Source organism: Rhyacophila brunnea, unplaced genomic scaffold (assembly GCF_057557595.1).
Source record: "Rhyacophila brunnea isolate RB1 unplaced genomic scaffold, BYU_Rbru_1.0 scaffold_17, whole genome shotgun sequence".
In the NCBI taxonomy this organism is placed as follows: Eukaryota; Metazoa; Arthropoda; class Insecta; order Trichoptera; family Rhyacophilidae; genus Rhyacophila; species Rhyacophila brunnea.
The window spans coordinates 1,609,245-1,627,448 of NW_028232827.1; the positions used below are offsets into that span (position 1 = coordinate 1,609,245).

At 34.4% G+C, this 18,204-nt stretch overlaps 2 protein-coding genes across 3 annotated transcripts in view; both read left to right on the plus strand.

The window, feature by feature from the left end:
• The window catches only part of ebo (exportin ellipsoid body open), a 28,681-nt gene extending 23,715 nt beyond the window's left edge, over nucleotides 1-4,966 (plus strand). For both annotated transcript variants that reach the window (XM_085944359.1, XM_085944360.1), the window contains exons 20-22: nucleotides 968-1,201; nucleotides 1,295-2,601; nucleotides 3,264-4,966. In XM_085944359.1, the coding sequence (XP_085800485.1) occupies nucleotides 968-1,201; nucleotides 1,295-1,444 (384 nt within the window). In that variant the 3' untranslated portion in view covers nucleotides 1,445-2,601; nucleotides 3,264-4,966. The remainder of the gene's footprint in view (nucleotides 1-967; nucleotides 1,202-1,294; nucleotides 2,602-3,263) is intronic.
• Nucleotides 1-18,204, plus strand: part of dbe (KRR1 small subunit processome component homolog dbe) — a 466,431-nt gene that overhangs the window by 427,653 nt on the left and 20,574 nt on the right. The gene's annotated exons all lie outside the window — the stretch shown is intronic.

Consider the following 18,204-nt stretch of genomic DNA (forward strand, 5'->3'; position numbering starts at 1 on the left):
CACATTATATAGGTTCCGAATCGGCATAATATACTAGTAAGTATTGTCATCAAAAACAGTATTCAAATATAAAACTGTAAACTATACGAGACGCCCCTGCGCAAGCGAGAACCAATAAAAAATATAAACACACTTCAAAATCATGCGTGACAAACACTTCACTCTAGTCTGGGAACGTTCAATAAATAAAATTTATGTGACAAAAAAACATTGCTTGCAAGCGACGACCTACGAATAAAAAAAGAGAAGATTCCGATAAAAATACTATGTTGAAATTAGGCACGCAGTATTCTTTTGCCGACTTCTTTCTCAGATAAATGTAATAACCTATTATTATTCATTCTAACTTGATTGAAATCGCATTATAAAAATTTATGAAAATATTACAAAAAATGACTTTATAGGCGATGCCGCCGCTACGGCGGCACTCGAGTAATACGGGAAACTTCTAATGCCGCCGATATGGCGGCACTCGAGTGTTAAGGGTTAAAGGGCATAAAGTAATGAGGGAACTTTTTGTATTATAACACTTGATAGCGATTCCGTAATGTTTTTAGTACAAATAGTTAATTTGATAATAATTTTATTATGGAAAAGTTAATATTCTCTGTGTTGGGCATTAGCCAAACTTAGTAAGTACATTGTTTGTAAATAAAATACGCGTTCTTGCTTTGATTATCTACTTGTGTACTCTTATTCAATATCTATACAATTTATTTTAATACATGGATGTTAAAAATTATTAATTCAATGCATTCATGACATTATGCTTTTTAACATAGCCTATTTAAAAAAATTATAAAAATACATCCAGCTAAATTCAATATCAGAAGGAATTTGGTGGAATACAGATATCATTCTACCAATTAATTGGGAGGTTAGTTTAACACCTTGGGAGAACAAACAACATTTTTAAATAGTACTACTTACTAATACTACTACTTCGAAATTCTTCGGATCGTTGCAGATAGTATTCCGAACGGAGATGCTGGGTCAGATTTTGGCCCTATTGCTCGGGGCACTGGTCCAGCGGGCGTCTGCCGCAATCCTGCTTCAAGAGGAAGTGGCCTCCACCTGCCACGCCCTCGCCGCGGTGGACTTCCCCTCCTACTTCAACTCCTTCTTGCCTGCATTTTTAGCGTCACTGCCCAATCTGCAGCCTCAACATGTCAGAGCGGTGCTGAGCATGTCACGGGACACGGTAAATGAAAATACTATAAAAATACACTAAAACATAAATGCGGTTAATTCAAAATTATTTTGTAGATTGCAATTAATTATATTGGTTTTCTAGGACCTTCCGACTTTTACCCAGAACCTGGCGAGTATGGTGAACGACATCCGCTGTTACCAGATGTCCTCCCAATCGTGGTGGCCGCCCGCCGATAACCCACATGGGCAAGACGCCGGCGCCCTCCAACCAATGACTGCCTTTCAAACGTGATTCCTCCGCATCTCATTGAAATCGGTGATTAAATATTAACACTTGAGATGCTGAGTGCTGTCATAATTTGTTGAGTATCGTAAATATCTGTAAAAGTGTTGTATTGTCGACATACATGAGTGATTTGAAAGTATATATACTATGTCAATGGGTCTGTTTGTTAAAAACACATTCTAGAGCTATAATTGACTCACGATTTACCGAGGTGATGAGCTCGCATTGAAAAACATATGAAGTATCCAGGCATGTGAGTTGAGCCCACTGTAGTAGTAGATTTTGAAACTGTCGTTGTCCACTACAGCTAGTGTTTCCCAACCTTTTTATATGCGCGGACCGGTGAAAATAGTAGAAATATTTTGCAGACCGCTAACATACAAATACCAGAGGTGAAGGCCGGAGGTAGTCTGTTAAGATCCTACAGAAATAGTTCACACTAAACTTTTCCAGTCATACGTATTTGTTTTCAATGAACTAAGACTGCAATGTGCATATACTATTGGTTAGTTTTTAAAAATTCATTAAACTCTACCTCACCGAACTATAATAGTTTTAGTATGCTATTGGCGATCCGACAAAAATATTGAACACTTTTTCATATACCTACTCATATTTGTTTTCATTGAATTATGAATACATAATATTACAGATGGTGTTGATTAGTTTTTTTTTAAATTCATTAACCCCTGCGTAGACCAAACCTATTTAAAATTATGTATGGTTGAATGGCATAATTTTAGATATTTTATAAACGAATATTTTTTGACTATTTATTATGGCTTGGATTAGGCCGGGATTAATTGAATTTTAAAGACTAGCAAACACTACACATTGTAGTCTTAGCCCAGTCGCACATTGAAAGTCGTCTCGACTGGGATAATAGTCATTAATCAAAACTGAGCGCAATATGCAACTTTTTTATGTGTGTATAGCAAGGCCGTGCGAGGACAGTGACGTCACTCGACATTTCAGGATTATACCTGTGCTGCATGTCAGGTGAAAATAGTTGCATGTGCCTCCAGATGTTTTTTTTTTCAAACTAAAATGTCTTATTCCAGCAGTGTGCGAAGGTCCATAAGATAACTTGTGTTTTGTGAATAAGGATGACGTCACATCAACGTATTCGACACGTTGCAGATAAGACGAGCTTAGATATGAGAGCCGGCCATAGACTATAGATACATATAGACGCCACCCGTTGCATTGCTAAATGAAGCTACGTGCCGTGCGTTTGGTTTGTGGGAGAGCGAACGCATTCGCCTATAAATGTTCGAGACCATAGACCATTTCGCTAGTGCTCGCCCAAAGTGCTCGCACTAGACGCTCAGAATTAAAATATAATTTTCTGTTTTTTTACGTTATATAGTATTTTTAAGCGGTCAAAATGCAACCAATTAGGTAAATATATCCATAATTTAAGTTATTTTAAAGAAACAGTAGGTCACTGATATTAAAATAAATAATAATATACAAATAAATTGTCACGAACATGTATCAACTTACCTATGAAACGTAATACCGTCTTCTTGCTTATCAGTACGGCTACCATATTTTAATACAACATGCAGAACCACCTTTCCTACTTAATTAACTAAAAATATTTACCACTGACTTTATGTTTAACACAAAAAATAGCAAATTTAGCAACACGAACAACACGCTACGTGAAGCGATTCAGCACGATTTACCGGCGATATTTTTGGAGACCAACTTAAAAATATGTAGACCTTTTATCTTACTCTAGCGCGTTTCGCAGAGATTATAGGGGTGCCGAATACTTTCTCACTCGCACTCATGCATCGTTTTTGTTCAGGCCTTGGAGCCGGCTTAGTTTAATGAAAATAAATATGTGTGACAGACATAGTTTAGTGTGCACTATTAACAGTCTACCTTCACCCTTCGCCACTGATAAATAAACACTATTATTTAAATAGTTTTTAAAATCAATAGTCTGAGAATAGAAAAAAAAATATATAACATGAAAATTCTATCGTTAATTGGAATAATTAGAAACCATTTAAATAAATTGTTAATATTTACTTTACTTACTTACTTTGATTTCTAGAAAAATTGTGTGAAATCTACTGCTTCATCTTTGCCCCAATAATTGATAACCGTGGCTTCAGTGTTGTTTCGGTGAGACAAAACTCTGCAGTGACATCCGTTCGGTTGCCCCGTTTTGTATTTATTACTGACATGCCCAAAAAAGTTGAAAATTTAAAATACTGATTGTAATTTAATGGCTTTGTAACTTTCGAGACAGTTATTCTCATTTTTAAAACGGGTGACCACTACATGTTGGACCGGGAGAAAATATCTACGGACCGGCAGTTGAGAAACACTGCACTACACCATTGCGGGTGGAAGGTTGTCGTAGAGCGATCTATATTAATTCAAAACCAATTCATATGAGGCTCTTTAAAATTCTGCTCAGTACTGCTCCCTATGGGAGCGCAATTGTGGCGTACTGCGGCAAAATTTGAGGTTTTATTTTATTAATTATTATAGGTAATTTTAATTGGTTCTTTAAATAGTATATTCAGTAGAAATAAATTTCAAAATTGGAAAGCCCGGCGTGTCAAAAAAAATGGCTACATCTTATTCCTTATGACTAATATAATTCACACCTTAAGTGTAAAACCATAGTAAGTGCAGATTAATAGTTTGAAGATAGTAGGGCCAAAAGATTTCATTTAATCAAGAATAATTACAAGATAAAAAAAACTTTTTATACACCACGTTTTTAAATTTTCTGTTGAATCATATAAACTTGACAATTCTATGTATTAATAATTTAGAACAAATAAGGCAATTGTCAACAAATCATTTTTTTGCTATTTTGCAACAAACAGACAAATATAGAATACCTACTGAAATGTCATTTTGATTTCCATAGTAACGCACGTATATATTAATTATTTAGTTGCTAGGACCCCAGACCCCTAGCAACCAATAATAGTGTTTTACTTTTTACAGATTTCTTCCGAAATAACTTTTCATACAAAACAGAATTAACTGAAAATGAATTCAATTCTGCTTCAATATGGCTAAAAGTATTAAAATAATGCATTGGCATCGTGTTCTGATATATTCTAAAAGTTTCAAATGTCTCGCTAGTCAGGAAGTTAGTTAAAAATCTTTTACAAGATTTGTACTGGATAAACAACAAGAATACGAGCTAAGAAAAACGTGGTAAAAATAGAGTTTAACAACAATTTTTGGTTTATATGCCATATTCGTTCATTAATTTCTACCTCTTTGTATGTAACTTTATTATCAAGCTGTTTCACATTTAAAATTTGAAATTGAAAAATTCACACTTGGTTTTACTCACGATGCGAATCAATCAATTCATCCAGATAAAATATATGAACATAATCATATAATTCACATGTGTAAAAATGCCTTGTGATGAAAAATTTTATATTTTCAAATCATGTTTTCGTGTAATCACATTATTTTACTCTCAGTATAGTTAACTAGTAATCTGGGTGTGGATTATCCATGCCTTTGTATTGATCTTCGAAAAATATTTAAAACAAAAATAAAATTACAGATATTTTTAAACAAATAATACAGATTAAACAATATGTAAGAATATAGCCATTTATTAAATGAGCAAATAATGAATGGTACAGATTATTCGCACCTCGTCTCGATTGCAACACGTCGACACAATGTGATTCTGTTGCTATTCACAAAACACATGTAACCGAATGTACCTTAGCAAATAGCTCGAATGCGACATTTTAGTTTGAAAAAACAGTGTCGCAAGCAACAAAAATTCACTCAGCGGTATGATACCAAAATGTCACATCGGCGCATGTGTAGGAGTTGCTTTGTCATTTGTTTCAGCTAGCCATGTGACATCACTGTCCTGTCAGGCATATTCTTACTTGTGCGCACCATATGACAGTTACAATATTGCAGTCAATTTTGATTTATGACCCAATCCCAGTCGTGATGATTTTCAATGTGCGAGCAGGCTAAATTTATTTTTTGTTTTATAAAATATCAAAGATATTAATTCTCAAATAGCAGTTTTCAATATCTCATCATCGCGTTTTCATCACATGCATTTGATTGTTTTTAGACATGTTTTTAGGGATGTGTTACACATCATACACGTGTTAATAATATTGTGCATATTTTGTAGGTAATTTTTATACCATTTTGTCACAGAACAACTCAATAACCTCCTTAATTCTAAATTTGAATACCCTAAAACCCATATCAAAATAGTTTTGATATAGATATAATAAACATTATAATATTTAGACAAAAAAATTATAAATAATGACTAAAAAAATTGTTAAAAAAACTGTCGTAGAAAGACCTACGTTCATCACTTTAATTTGTATTTTCACTATTGCTTTCTTGTGGTTAAAAACAATTTCGAATAATTTGTATGAAAATAATTTGAATTATTTTACAGGAAATTTCGAATTGTCAGTGCTTAAATTTTTGAAAATTTACTGCAATGTTCACTATGAAATTAATGCGGTTATGTTCTCCACGTATTGACGCTAGTTTTACACTATCATGATTCTGTATGTATACATATTGTTATAAGTTATATGAGGCATCCATTTCCATTTGCGTTCAATCTGTCAAAATAACTTGATAATACGTACAAACAAATGCAGATGTATCAAATTTTATATTGCATACATTTTTTGCGATAAGGGTATATTTATTAGCTAATAAATTGTTATAATTTTGAAAATATAATACAATTGGAAGCCTACCCAATTCTGAAAAGAATATCTAAATTCTCGTTAATTGGGTAATAGGAATTATATCATACCATAATTTAGAAACGTGCCTCATGTAAAATAACAGAAAAAGATTGACCAAAGTCCATATAAAGTTGATACCTAATCCCATCAACATTTTTTTATCACTGCAAAAATATTATTTTCACAATTAATAATCCATCCAAATGGTCAGAATGTCCTCTAAAACCTTTTAATAAATCTTTTTCATACTTTGCAAAATGTTCCTCATAATTTTAAGGAAACACAATATAATAATATCCACGATCCACGAATAATGAATGACAGCAATGCTGTTTCCATTTGTTTTGTTCATCAGCTGTCACTGTCTTCGAAATAATTTATTACGAGCTAGGCAGAAGACCCGTGCGCATTTTCAGGCTTAATAATTTTAGAAAATGTAAAACATGAGGAAAAAAGAAATATACTTACATTAAAACCGATCGACAATTCCTGCGACACAAAATTATTGTTCACTAAAATATTGAATTGTGGACATTTCGTTTTTGGAAATAAATGCTTCATATTATGGTATACCTTGGCTAGAATGCGAAAAGGTTAACTTGATGTGCGGGAATTTGGTGTTCTATATCCCGTATTCATTCCCCCATCATCAAAGCATTTGAAAGTTTCTTATTTGTGTGTGTTGTAAAGATGTATGTATTATTAATTTTAATAAAAATGCAATTTTTTGTATTGATTCCACTTTTTATTAAATAATTTTACCGGTTTCGTCCGCCTCGAGGGTTATTTTAATATAAAGCAGTTGAAAATATGACGGACGGTGTCGGTCCAATTATTTAATAAAAAGTGGTTTAACAAAAAATTGCGTTTTTATTAAAATTAATAATACTCTGCATTTCCACCATAATTTGACAGTTAAACACAATTAAAGAAATTATTAATTAATAGATGAATGCGTTATTATTTCAAAATTATTTAAAGTCATAACTGCAAAGAAGAAAAAAGACCTTCCCATAAACAATGTTGACGAAAAGAATCACAGTGATGACAGGAAAATCATTTGACTTTCAATCTTGCCATATAACTAAAAATATCTTAACTCAATGGGGAAATGTATTTTTATCAAGGAAGTGGGGAATAATATCTTCCAATCCTGGTAATACTCTCATAATACATCGACAGCACGAGCGCCGCCGCCAATCCTCAAGTTACACTTGTCGCATTCTAGTTACGTTATATTAGCTATTGATATTGTTATTTAATTTAGTTACTCAGGGGTCATGTTATTAGACAAACACCCCCTTTACCCCCCCCCCCCCCCCCGCGCAATGTTTATTATTTTTCGTTTTGTATAGAAAATGTATCAGTATTTTGTAATAATATGCTTTTATAAATTAAGAAAGTCGACGGCCTACTATGGATGAACGTTTTTATAATGCATTTATAAGAAAATGTGCCAAATATTTATGTTCTCGTAATAGAAAAATAAAATAAATCCTTAGTTCTAACGCTTAGTGAATATTATAGTATATTTATTTGCGTATGTATTTTTTTTACGGCCTGCCATCTCCTTGCAGAGGTTAATTTCAGGTTTTTTTAGTTTAATTAAAAAATATGTTTGTACTTATATTATGGCAATAGCTATTATTGTACCATATGTAGTAAAATTTTATGTAAAGCTTTATAATTTGTGATTATAATCATTATTGTTATGTATTAAATTTTATATAAACTAATTGTTTGTGTTGTTTTTTCCACTTTCCACATCAAGACCTTCTCCATCGGTGGTACATCACCACTTTACTTTTCCTTGATGGCTTTAAGACATTCACTCAACAATACTATTGTTTTTATCCAATGAATAAGTCACGTTCTTTATTGAATACAAATTATTTAAAAACACTTCAGAAACATACGTGTTATAAAAAATCTTCTATTATTGGTACCTTGATTCAAACCACAAAAAAGCTCGTATAGGATATACCAGGGTTTCCCAAACTATGTTCGGCGGAACACCAGTATTCCGCCGAACCTGAATAGGTGTTTCGCGACCATTTAGAAAGGTTTTATACACTGCAACACATTTAAAGATCTTCTACTAAGTAGAAGTAAAATAAGTAAAACTAAAATAATTAAAGAATCAACCTCATATTGAAAAGCGAGTGATGATCAATCTCCACTGATGTTTATGACGTCAAGTATCTAGATAGGTCATGGCTCCCACTAGGAGGGCCTGACAGGCCTCTAGCCTGGGTCCTGGGCTTACGGGGGGGGGGGGGCGTGAGAGATCGACCAGCCAAGTGGGATAAACACACATCACAAACATGCACTAATAGAAAAAAAATTAATAATATGTGGTTTTGCCATACTACTTACAATTTTTGATTATTGTCGATATAATTGTGCATATCAACATAAAAGTGGGTGTATTATGAATACAAAAAATCGCTAAAAATACCCTTAATTTTACCTTGAACACCATTTGGAATATGCAACTGTAGATCGTCACATTGCCTTTAACCTTGGCGATAAGTAGGGGGCCCGCCAAAGATCCTAGCCTGGGGGCCCGCTTCGGGATGTGGGGGCCATGATCTAGGTACAGACGGAGGACCATCTTTTCTCACAACGTGCGCATGAAAAAGATGGGGTATATTGTTTTTAACTGACCGGCTGACAAATCTAGTCAGTTTAACGACATTTGCCTAAATTGGCAGAACGGTTAGCTGCGCTAATAAATAACCTACAAAATAAACTAAGTGTTCCGTTAAAATTTTCGGGTTTGCGAAGTATTCCTTTGCAGAAAAAGTTTGGGAAACTGATACACCCCTGTTACAGGCGGGCTTAAAATTTATTTCGCGGGTTCGGAAGAATTAATGCGATTCTTCACGCCTAATGTTGCCAGGGCGCCATTTGAGATGCCTGGGGTTCCAGCGGCTAGCTCAGGTGTCCATCGAACCCCGGATTCACAAAAAAAGATAAAAAAGGATTTATATATGTTGGTAAAATTAAATAAAACACTAAGTCTTTCTCGTGCGGTCTTAGCGTTATATATTTTAATATTTGGTTGGACAACGTTACTTTGTAGTCCTTTACATATTTTGTTTTTACAATTAGTTACGCAGGTCCGTACACGGTTTACAAAGGACGCTTACTTACTTTCTTTTTCTTTTTCAAATTCCCCGTACTCACGCCGTCCAGCAGAAAGGACTCTCGTGATTGGCCAAATTTTATCGCGTGATGCTTTTGATTTGACGAATCACGAGGACCACCCCGGCGCAAGCGCGTGGAGATTTTAACGTTGCCGGCAAGCGCGGCAAAATTTATTATATATGAATACTTATATTTAGTCTTAAAATTATCTCTCTCATCCATCATCAATAAAACTTTTTAAATCAAATTAAATTTATCTTAATTACACCTCCGCCCAGTATGTGATTTTCACACACCGGACGAAGGCCTTTACTTATGAATAAAAAAAAATTTACGTAGTTGAGCAAGGAATCAGATTAGATGTTTTATGAAGCCGTTTCTAGAGGTCAGGGTTACGTTTCGACTTATGACTACTAAATGATTATTTTACACCGGGAGAAGCCCGCCTGTAACAGGGGTGTATCAAAACCCTGGGATATACTATCATAAATCGTCAGGTGTTCGAATTTAGAACTAAGTCTATCACAGTATAAAGAACTATTGAGTGATAATATGTCAAAATTAGCATGTGGTGCCCTCACTCAGTGGACAACTTATATTGGTGGATCTAGATGTACCATCATAAATCATCCAGTATTCGAATTTAGAACTAAGCTCATCACAGTATAAAAAGTATTGAATGATATGTCAAATGTTAGCATGTGGCGCCCTCACTCAGCGGACAACTTATACTGCCGCAGGGCACCATAATTTTTTTCTACTAAGTTTGTTTCTTGATTATGTAAAACTTTCTGTATTGCAACCGAGCCATGCTCTAAGATTGTCTAGCTAGGAGTCATATCAGGACCATACCATTCTTCAAACTATACAGACGCGTTTTTAACCGTTCCATCTAGATCATGGGTGGCCAACCTGCGGCCCACTAGGTGTCAACTTGTGGCCCGTGGAGCAGTGAGAAAATAAAAATAATATCAAATGCTGCCGCTAGATGTGCTAATTTCGCAAATTGAGATTCGATATTAGCTCAAGATTTTAAAAAGCACCGTGTGCTTTTTGCTGCATTTGCAACGCCATTCTCCGTAGACGTGAATTTATTACCGGGAAATTTACAAATGGAACATTGTGAAATATGTTGCGATGAACAGTTAAAGGAGAAATTTCATCAGGTTGGTTTGGAAGAGTTTTACAAGACATATTTGGATAAGGAGAAATTTCCTGCACTTTACAAACATGTTCTAATGATGACTTCGCAATTTGGAAACACTTACACGTGTGAACAGCTTTTTAGTCGGATGAAGCATATCAAATCCCGAAGTGAGAACACGAATCACTGATGTGCATTTGGAAAACTGTTCGCGTGTAGGAACAACCTCACTCGATATCGATATTGCCACACAAAATCAAACTTCTCACCAAAATTTACTATTTTTATATTATTTTGTTTATTTTTTATTATTTAAAAAAAGTATAATCTAATAAATATGTTTGATTCTCATTTTTGTTTTATTTTATTAATATATATTTCTTTTTTGTTTTGTATAATAAATTTACGTAATATTTGTAAAATAAATTTACGAAACGGGCATAATTCCCGATGGTTGGTTGATGGATGGATGGATGGATTGGTTGAAATCGACATTCATCACTCTACCAAAAAAGGCGAATGCAAAGGAGTGCAGCGAGTTTAGAACAATAAGTTTGATGAGCCACATGTTAAAAGTTTTATTAAAAATCATCCATAATAGGATTTTACGAAAATGCGAAGAAGACATGGATGATACACAATTTGGCTTCAGAAGTGGTTTGAGCACTCGCGAAGCACTTTTCAGCTTGAATGTTCTAGTGCAAAGATGCCTAGATGTTAATGTTGATGTTTATATGTGTTTCATCGATTACGAGAAAGCATTCGATACTGTTAGGCATCCTAAACTTCTCGAACTCTTACAGGAGAAAGGCATCGATGCAAGAGACATTCAACTGATAGCTAACGTATAAGGTAAAAATTCGTCGCAGTGTAAGACAGGGGTGTATATTGTCACCTCTGCTATTTAACATGTACTCGGAAGCTATTTTCAAGGAAGCCTTACAAGGTGAATCGGTGGGTATTATGGTTATTGGCAAACATATTAACAATATACGATATGCCGATGATACTGTGCTGATTCCTGATAGTTTAAAGAGTTTACATCAACTGGTAGAAAAGGTTAATGAGGTCAGTAATTCTTATAGTTTAAAAATGAACCTCAAGAAAACAAAACTATTACTAGTATCAAAAACAGCGACACCAGACACCAACACAAATTTTGTTATTAACAGCGAACCAATCGAACGTGTGACCCATTATAAATATTTAGGTACATGGGTCATTGAGAAATGGGACCAGTCTCAGGAAATAAAAACTAGAATTGAGAACGCAAGGAGCGCCTTTCTCAAAATGAGATGCCTCCTTAGCAATCGAGATCTTAACCTAGGTCTGAGACTGCGTATGGTACGTTGTTATGTGCGCTCAATTCTTTTCTATGGTATGGAAGTGTGGACGCTAAACTAAGAGATGTCACGGAGACTTGAAGCTTTCGAGATGTGGCTGTATAGACGCATCCTCAAAATTCCTTGGACTGACCGGGTGACAAATGTTGAAGTTCTCAATCGAATGGGAAAGGACCGAGAAGTTCTACGTAGTATCAAAACCAGGAAATTACAATACCTCGGCCACATTATGAGAGGACAAAAATACAGCAATCCCCAACCTGTCATTCAAGGAAAGATCAATGGGAAGCGTAGCAGAGGACGGCGCCGCATTTCGTGGCTTAAGAACCTCCGTGATTGGTACGAGTGCAGCTCCACCGAACTGTTCCGGGTTGCAGACGACAAAGATAAGATCGCCTTGATGGTGCCGACCTCCGCTAGGGGATGGCACAATAAGAAGTATAATAAAAAAAAATCGGTTGTACGCCCCGGTAGGAAATCTCATTTTTAGAATCTGGCCCGGCTGCTGAAAAGGTTGGCCACCCATGATCTAGATACATGAAATCAGTTTAATCAAGTATTATATACGTTAATCAATGTCAGTTTACTTGCAGTGCACGTAACATATATGTGCTGTGTTATAAAGTGTTTAAAGTTGCACACTTTATTTCGTTTAAAATCTAGTGATATTTATAAAATCATAACATATAACCGACTTTAAATAAAAAAAAATTCTGTGCCCGTGCTGAGTGTAATTATCATTAATTGCTACGATAGTTAATTGCAAGCAGTGTTCAAATCAGCTGTTTATAATAGCCAGTACCACCTGCTTGTTACTAATTATCTGTAGGTGCTCATTATATCGTCGGTGTTTTGTAAAAAGGGCGAATCAACCATTTTGGCGAAATCGAGATTTTAATGAAAATCCAATATGTATTTATTGTGTAAAAACGGTGAATTTTTATCTCCATAGGAAAGTACTTAAAAACGATAATCGACTAAAATTAAATTAATTAAAATTACGAAATAAAAAGCAAATGTGGCATATTAGGCCTTTTATAATATTATATAATAATACCTATTATAATGACAGTATTCTTTATAAGCTTTATTATAAACTTGTTAGATATTTATAATCATCTACAGGTAAAAAACAAATAAATGTCAAAAGTTAAAAATCCTCCTCCTGTAAAGTAGCATTTTGGTTAATTCGCCCTTTTTACAAAACACCGACGATATTGTCGTTATTTATTTGATAAATTTTTGTTCGGTGGATTTATTATAATGCCGTGTACTAAGTCCGACTGCAGTTTGCCAACTGGAGGAGAGTTGCAATGCAACACCGTAAATTAATCCTCCACCAACAGTGTGCAGGAATGCCTGCATCCACATTTAAGAAAATGTCCTCCGGTACCCGTCTAAAATGGAAGTGCAAAAGCTGCAGCATCACCGGTTCTCCCGCACAATCTCTTTACCCGATAACTGACAATTTAAAATCTTCTGGCATGGACGTATTATTGATTCCATTTAGATGTTCCACTACCGCTTTGATTTGATTATTTCCAAAGCCAATTCAATGATGGGCTTTCTTTTGAGGCTATCGAAGGATCTCAAAAAATCTTCTTTATAACACTCTGGTACGATCGCAACTCGAATACTGCAGTTCAGTATGGAACCCATACCACACTATTAATTCATGTCAACATTTTGGAACGAGTGCAAAAACATTTTTTGAAATCATCTATCTTTCAGCAGTCACCTCATTATCAACATACCCAATTATTCTTCCCAATTGGAACATTTCAAAATCCAATCTTTAGAAACACAGCATACTATTTCTGATCTTATTTTAAATAATTAATAACCATACTCCCCAGACCATAACCAGATTCCAAAACAAAATTAAATGTAAATGTACCAAGAGTCGATATTCATCCTGTCACCTCCGAAAGGGGGGGGGGGGGTGTAGGATGATGCGCTGGACCCCCCTGATGATGTAAGGTCATGGTGATATCGTCTGCTGGCTTCTTTCGGGGACATGCTTATGTTGATTGACAACGTGGAATTATAGGCGAAAACGGCGTTTATTTGTCGGAATACATTTACAGTCAAGTAGTACAGCGTAGAAAATATTTAAAAAAAAAAATAATTAAATTTAAAATGGCGGGTGACGCCAGCGGCCGCGGCCGACGTCTGCAGAGAGTAGAGAGCAAAAACCGAATGAATCAACCTTTTTGGAGAGCAGGTCAACTCTAGGCAAGAATAAAATAAAACCTACAAATTCTGTCACTGAAAAATGACAAAAACACTCTGCATAATATGTACCTGGCTTGTAAGTAGGTACCTCAGGTCTCATATTTCAGACCTTTTCTAGGTACATCGTCGTTGCGCCTGCAAAATCCGACAAACATTTTTTTTGCGTTTTTACGCTATGTGATAGAACGAGACGCGACGGACGGGCCTGTAAAACCCGTTTTCTAATATCAACGCTAGTTTAGAAAAATGCAAAATAAGCTATGTATTTTCACTTAAAAATGGCTTGCAAAATACGCTATGAATATTCCGGTCACATATCGCATTTTAAAGTTAAAAAAAAATACTATTAATTGCGCCTGTTAATGACACATGACGGAGTTTGCACTGACCTCTGCTTCAGAATGCGCCTTTTACTACCAGCGCTAGTGCACATAGCGGATTATTTACGTTTGTCGACAAATAATATTTAAGCAATAAAAAAGTGTTAAATAACATTACATTGCACAATCATTTGTGTTTACTTAAAGAAGAGTGTTAATTTTAAAAGCCCGGTAAGTAGGTAAGTATACAACTGTTTATTATAATCTAATGTAACTTTATCGATGTGCTATAATAAAATTGTTTAATTATTTATCCATCCTACTCTGGATATGTTTATTTCCCCTTCACTCTATAATTATTACTTATTTATGTGTCAAATTTGGGCTGGGAAGATAAAGGTTTGTTTGATACAGACTATTGGCTTGGTTAAAGATGTTTTACGCATAGAATTAATATCATTAAATTATGTAATTATCATTTTTTACCCGGGGCAAAATCCGCTATGTCTAAAATACGCGTTAATTTAAATCCGCTATGTGCTGCCTCAACCACAAAACGGATTTAAAGACCCAAATAAAACAAGCTATGTGCCTTTTACCCACAAAAAAAATTTAACGACTAAAGTGTTAAATATTGTATTATAAAATATCATTTATACTGAATCCGAAGTAATTATCTAATTTTCAGTTTATTTGCTTTGTAAAAAACGTGAGGCATTGTTGAGTAAATCAGTTTTTTCCTTCTCCTGAAAAGTTGTGTTTTATTACATAGCAGATTTTGCAAGCGCGACGACGACATGCTTTGGGAAGGGGCTGTGAATTTCTTGGAATTAATATTACCTTGTGCATTTCTTTGCTTGTAGGTGAAATATTTGAACTAGGTACACAAATACATATTTTTTCAAAATAATCTCAAATCAGATATTCTAGGTATTAGGTACGTTGTATGGCTGGGAACTTTGCTTTCAATATTTATATAGGTAAGTGTACGAATTTAATACCTATTGGTCAAAATTGGATGAAATGTAGGTAATAATATTAAAAAATGATAGGTATTAATAATTACTATTTTTGGCATCTAAAATATTGTGCTAACAATATTGTTTTATGTTATATAGGTAACTACAAAATCGTTTGCTATTGATTGGCTTTAAAATTACAGCTTGCTTCTAAGTATTTTTAAAATTTACTAAGTATAGAATTTATAATGGCGCTAGGTTTTACTTGGCTTGCTCATAGAATTAATGTAGGTATAAAAAAAAATGCAGGATTTTATTTATATTAAGGGCTAGACTGATTCTATTAAATTTTACAGAACTTGCAAAAGGGTGACTATAAATTTCCATACATCTAAGCTTACGGGCTAGAAATTTGCCTCGCAGTCGATCTGTTCATGTTTGCATGAATCAGCACAATGATGATTCAGGCCTCATGGCCTTGGATCCTCTGAGGATGCCATGGTTTAGGCGGTATCAATCCTCACAATTTTTTTAATTTTATACATTCATACAATAAAACCAATTCAGGTTACAATTGTCCGGTGGCTCGACTCTGCAGAACTTTGAATCTTCACAGTGATCGACTGGATCTGTTTTGTTCTATTGCCTCTTTCAAATTTAGTTGCTCCAAAATACACTAATTTTATCTGGACGACTGCTTATTTTTATTGTAGGTATTTTATTTTTTTTTAATTGCATTTTTCATAATTTAAGATTTTTTAACCACTTGATAGAATTTTTCTTTTAAAGATGTTCAGGGCTCGTTCATTTCACAGAGTTAATGTCCGATGCGTAGGTGAGCACTGGCTTTACAAGTGTCTTGTAAGGAGTGCTTTTAGTTCGGCGAGATAGTATGCGGGACTTAAAATGTCTTAACAGGGCAAAGTAGCATTTATTTGCAGACATGATTATTGATTTCTTCTCAGTTGGCCTCTGAGATACATCTGTATGTAATTCTTGAAATATAATTCCATGGCTCAGTTCCATAGTGCTGCAACTAGGTATTAGTAGTTTTAACTCACTTATACTGACATGTAGAAAAATGACAAAAACATCGGCCCATGAGAATAACCAGTAATTTTTTCAAGTTGTAATTTTGTGGAACTGATGAGCGATATATGAATGGCTAACATAACTCAAAACTTGAAATTTTTGACTTGTCGTACTATGGAATTGAGCTATCGAATTATATAATATATCAAAATTTTATACTGTACGGAGAAATTAAATTAACTTCAAAGGTTCTCCATCTCTGACTTAGTGGTTGTCATAGCGGCTGATAATAAAAATCTATTAATGGAGGGAAAATAAAAGATCCGGAAGTGGTAAAAACACTTTTATTAGACAAAAACTACAAAGCACATTTTTAAGTTTTTCATGTACTGTATACATTGATTTTCTCGCATTGGATGCAAATATTAAATACATTATTTGAAGCACCTATAGCAAAATAAATGCATAAACAAACAAACAAAACTATGTATTTTTTGTTGCGCTAATAAAAATTAACTATTATAAAAAATATTTGATTTCATAATACTGTGGTTTTCAAACTTTTTCAATTCACACCGCCCTTAGTTTATAAAGATTTTTTCACAGCACCCTAAAAATTTCAGCTAGCGGATGGGTAAGCAAGCTCTCCATATTATCTTCTTGAAACAGTTACTAAGCTGAAATGGGTATAAAATACTAAAGGTTTTGCAAAAACAGGATCCAAAGCTGTGATTGTAAATCAGCAAATTTAATTGATTAAGACTGATATTATATATTTTTCTATTAGATTAGTTGTAGCGCACATTTTGAAAACCACTGTCATACTGAATTTGTTAAAAAAATACAGTAATAGACTGACAACTATAACTTGAGGTGAGGCGGTTTAATACCTCGCAATGAACCTGCAATACTAAATCGAGCACCAGGGCCGTGCGTCTCCAGTTATAGTTGCCTCGTCTCTAGGTATCTTATCTATTACAAACAACGCACTAAATACAATTATAACACATTACTTAAATAATTAACAAATTTTCAAATAAGAAACCAACCATTTGAAATTCTTTTCTTTCGGCTTATTTTATTAAGAAAGCTTTATAAAAACGACAATTAAGATTTGAGGATCAAGGGACTCAAACGCATAGGTTGAGTAAATCTACATCAACATTAGTATTTTCTAGATTGGGAGAGCAACAAACAGAACAACACATTGAGTCTTGTCTCAGCACAAATTATATGGTGCTGTGAACTGTCCCTAAGTCATTTTTTACCTATTACTTGTACCCCTTTAATTCTCAGTCCCTAAATTATTAATGTAGTTAGGACCCACAACAGACGACCCAATATCGCTATTGCATTCAAATAAGGAAGGAGAATTCGTAATATGATCTTTTTGTGTAACGACATTAAATTTTATTAAGGCAATACTTCAGCTGAGGCATGGTCTAAAAAAAACGTGACTAGACGATGAGCGGATTGTGCAAATGACGCGAGCCGAATAAAATATAATTTGTCATAAAAATTCAACATGCGTCCTTTTAATGTTATGTTTATTATTATATTCGTAATAATAATAGTATATTCATTGACGTGTTTTCTTTTTCAAGTACATGTGGAACATTTTTTAGTCATCTTTACATGATTTAAGAATATATTCCTCCGACGCCATCACAAAACAAATTGACGTGCGAACAGGTCGACTATCACTCTCCGACTGGCAGCGACTGCGAAATTTCGTTCCACATACTGTTGAAAATTATTTGCCGTTTCACTTATGTACGCTCTTAAACATGGCAGCTTACTTTGACATTTTGCTTTGGTCACTTGTACCATTATTTACGATT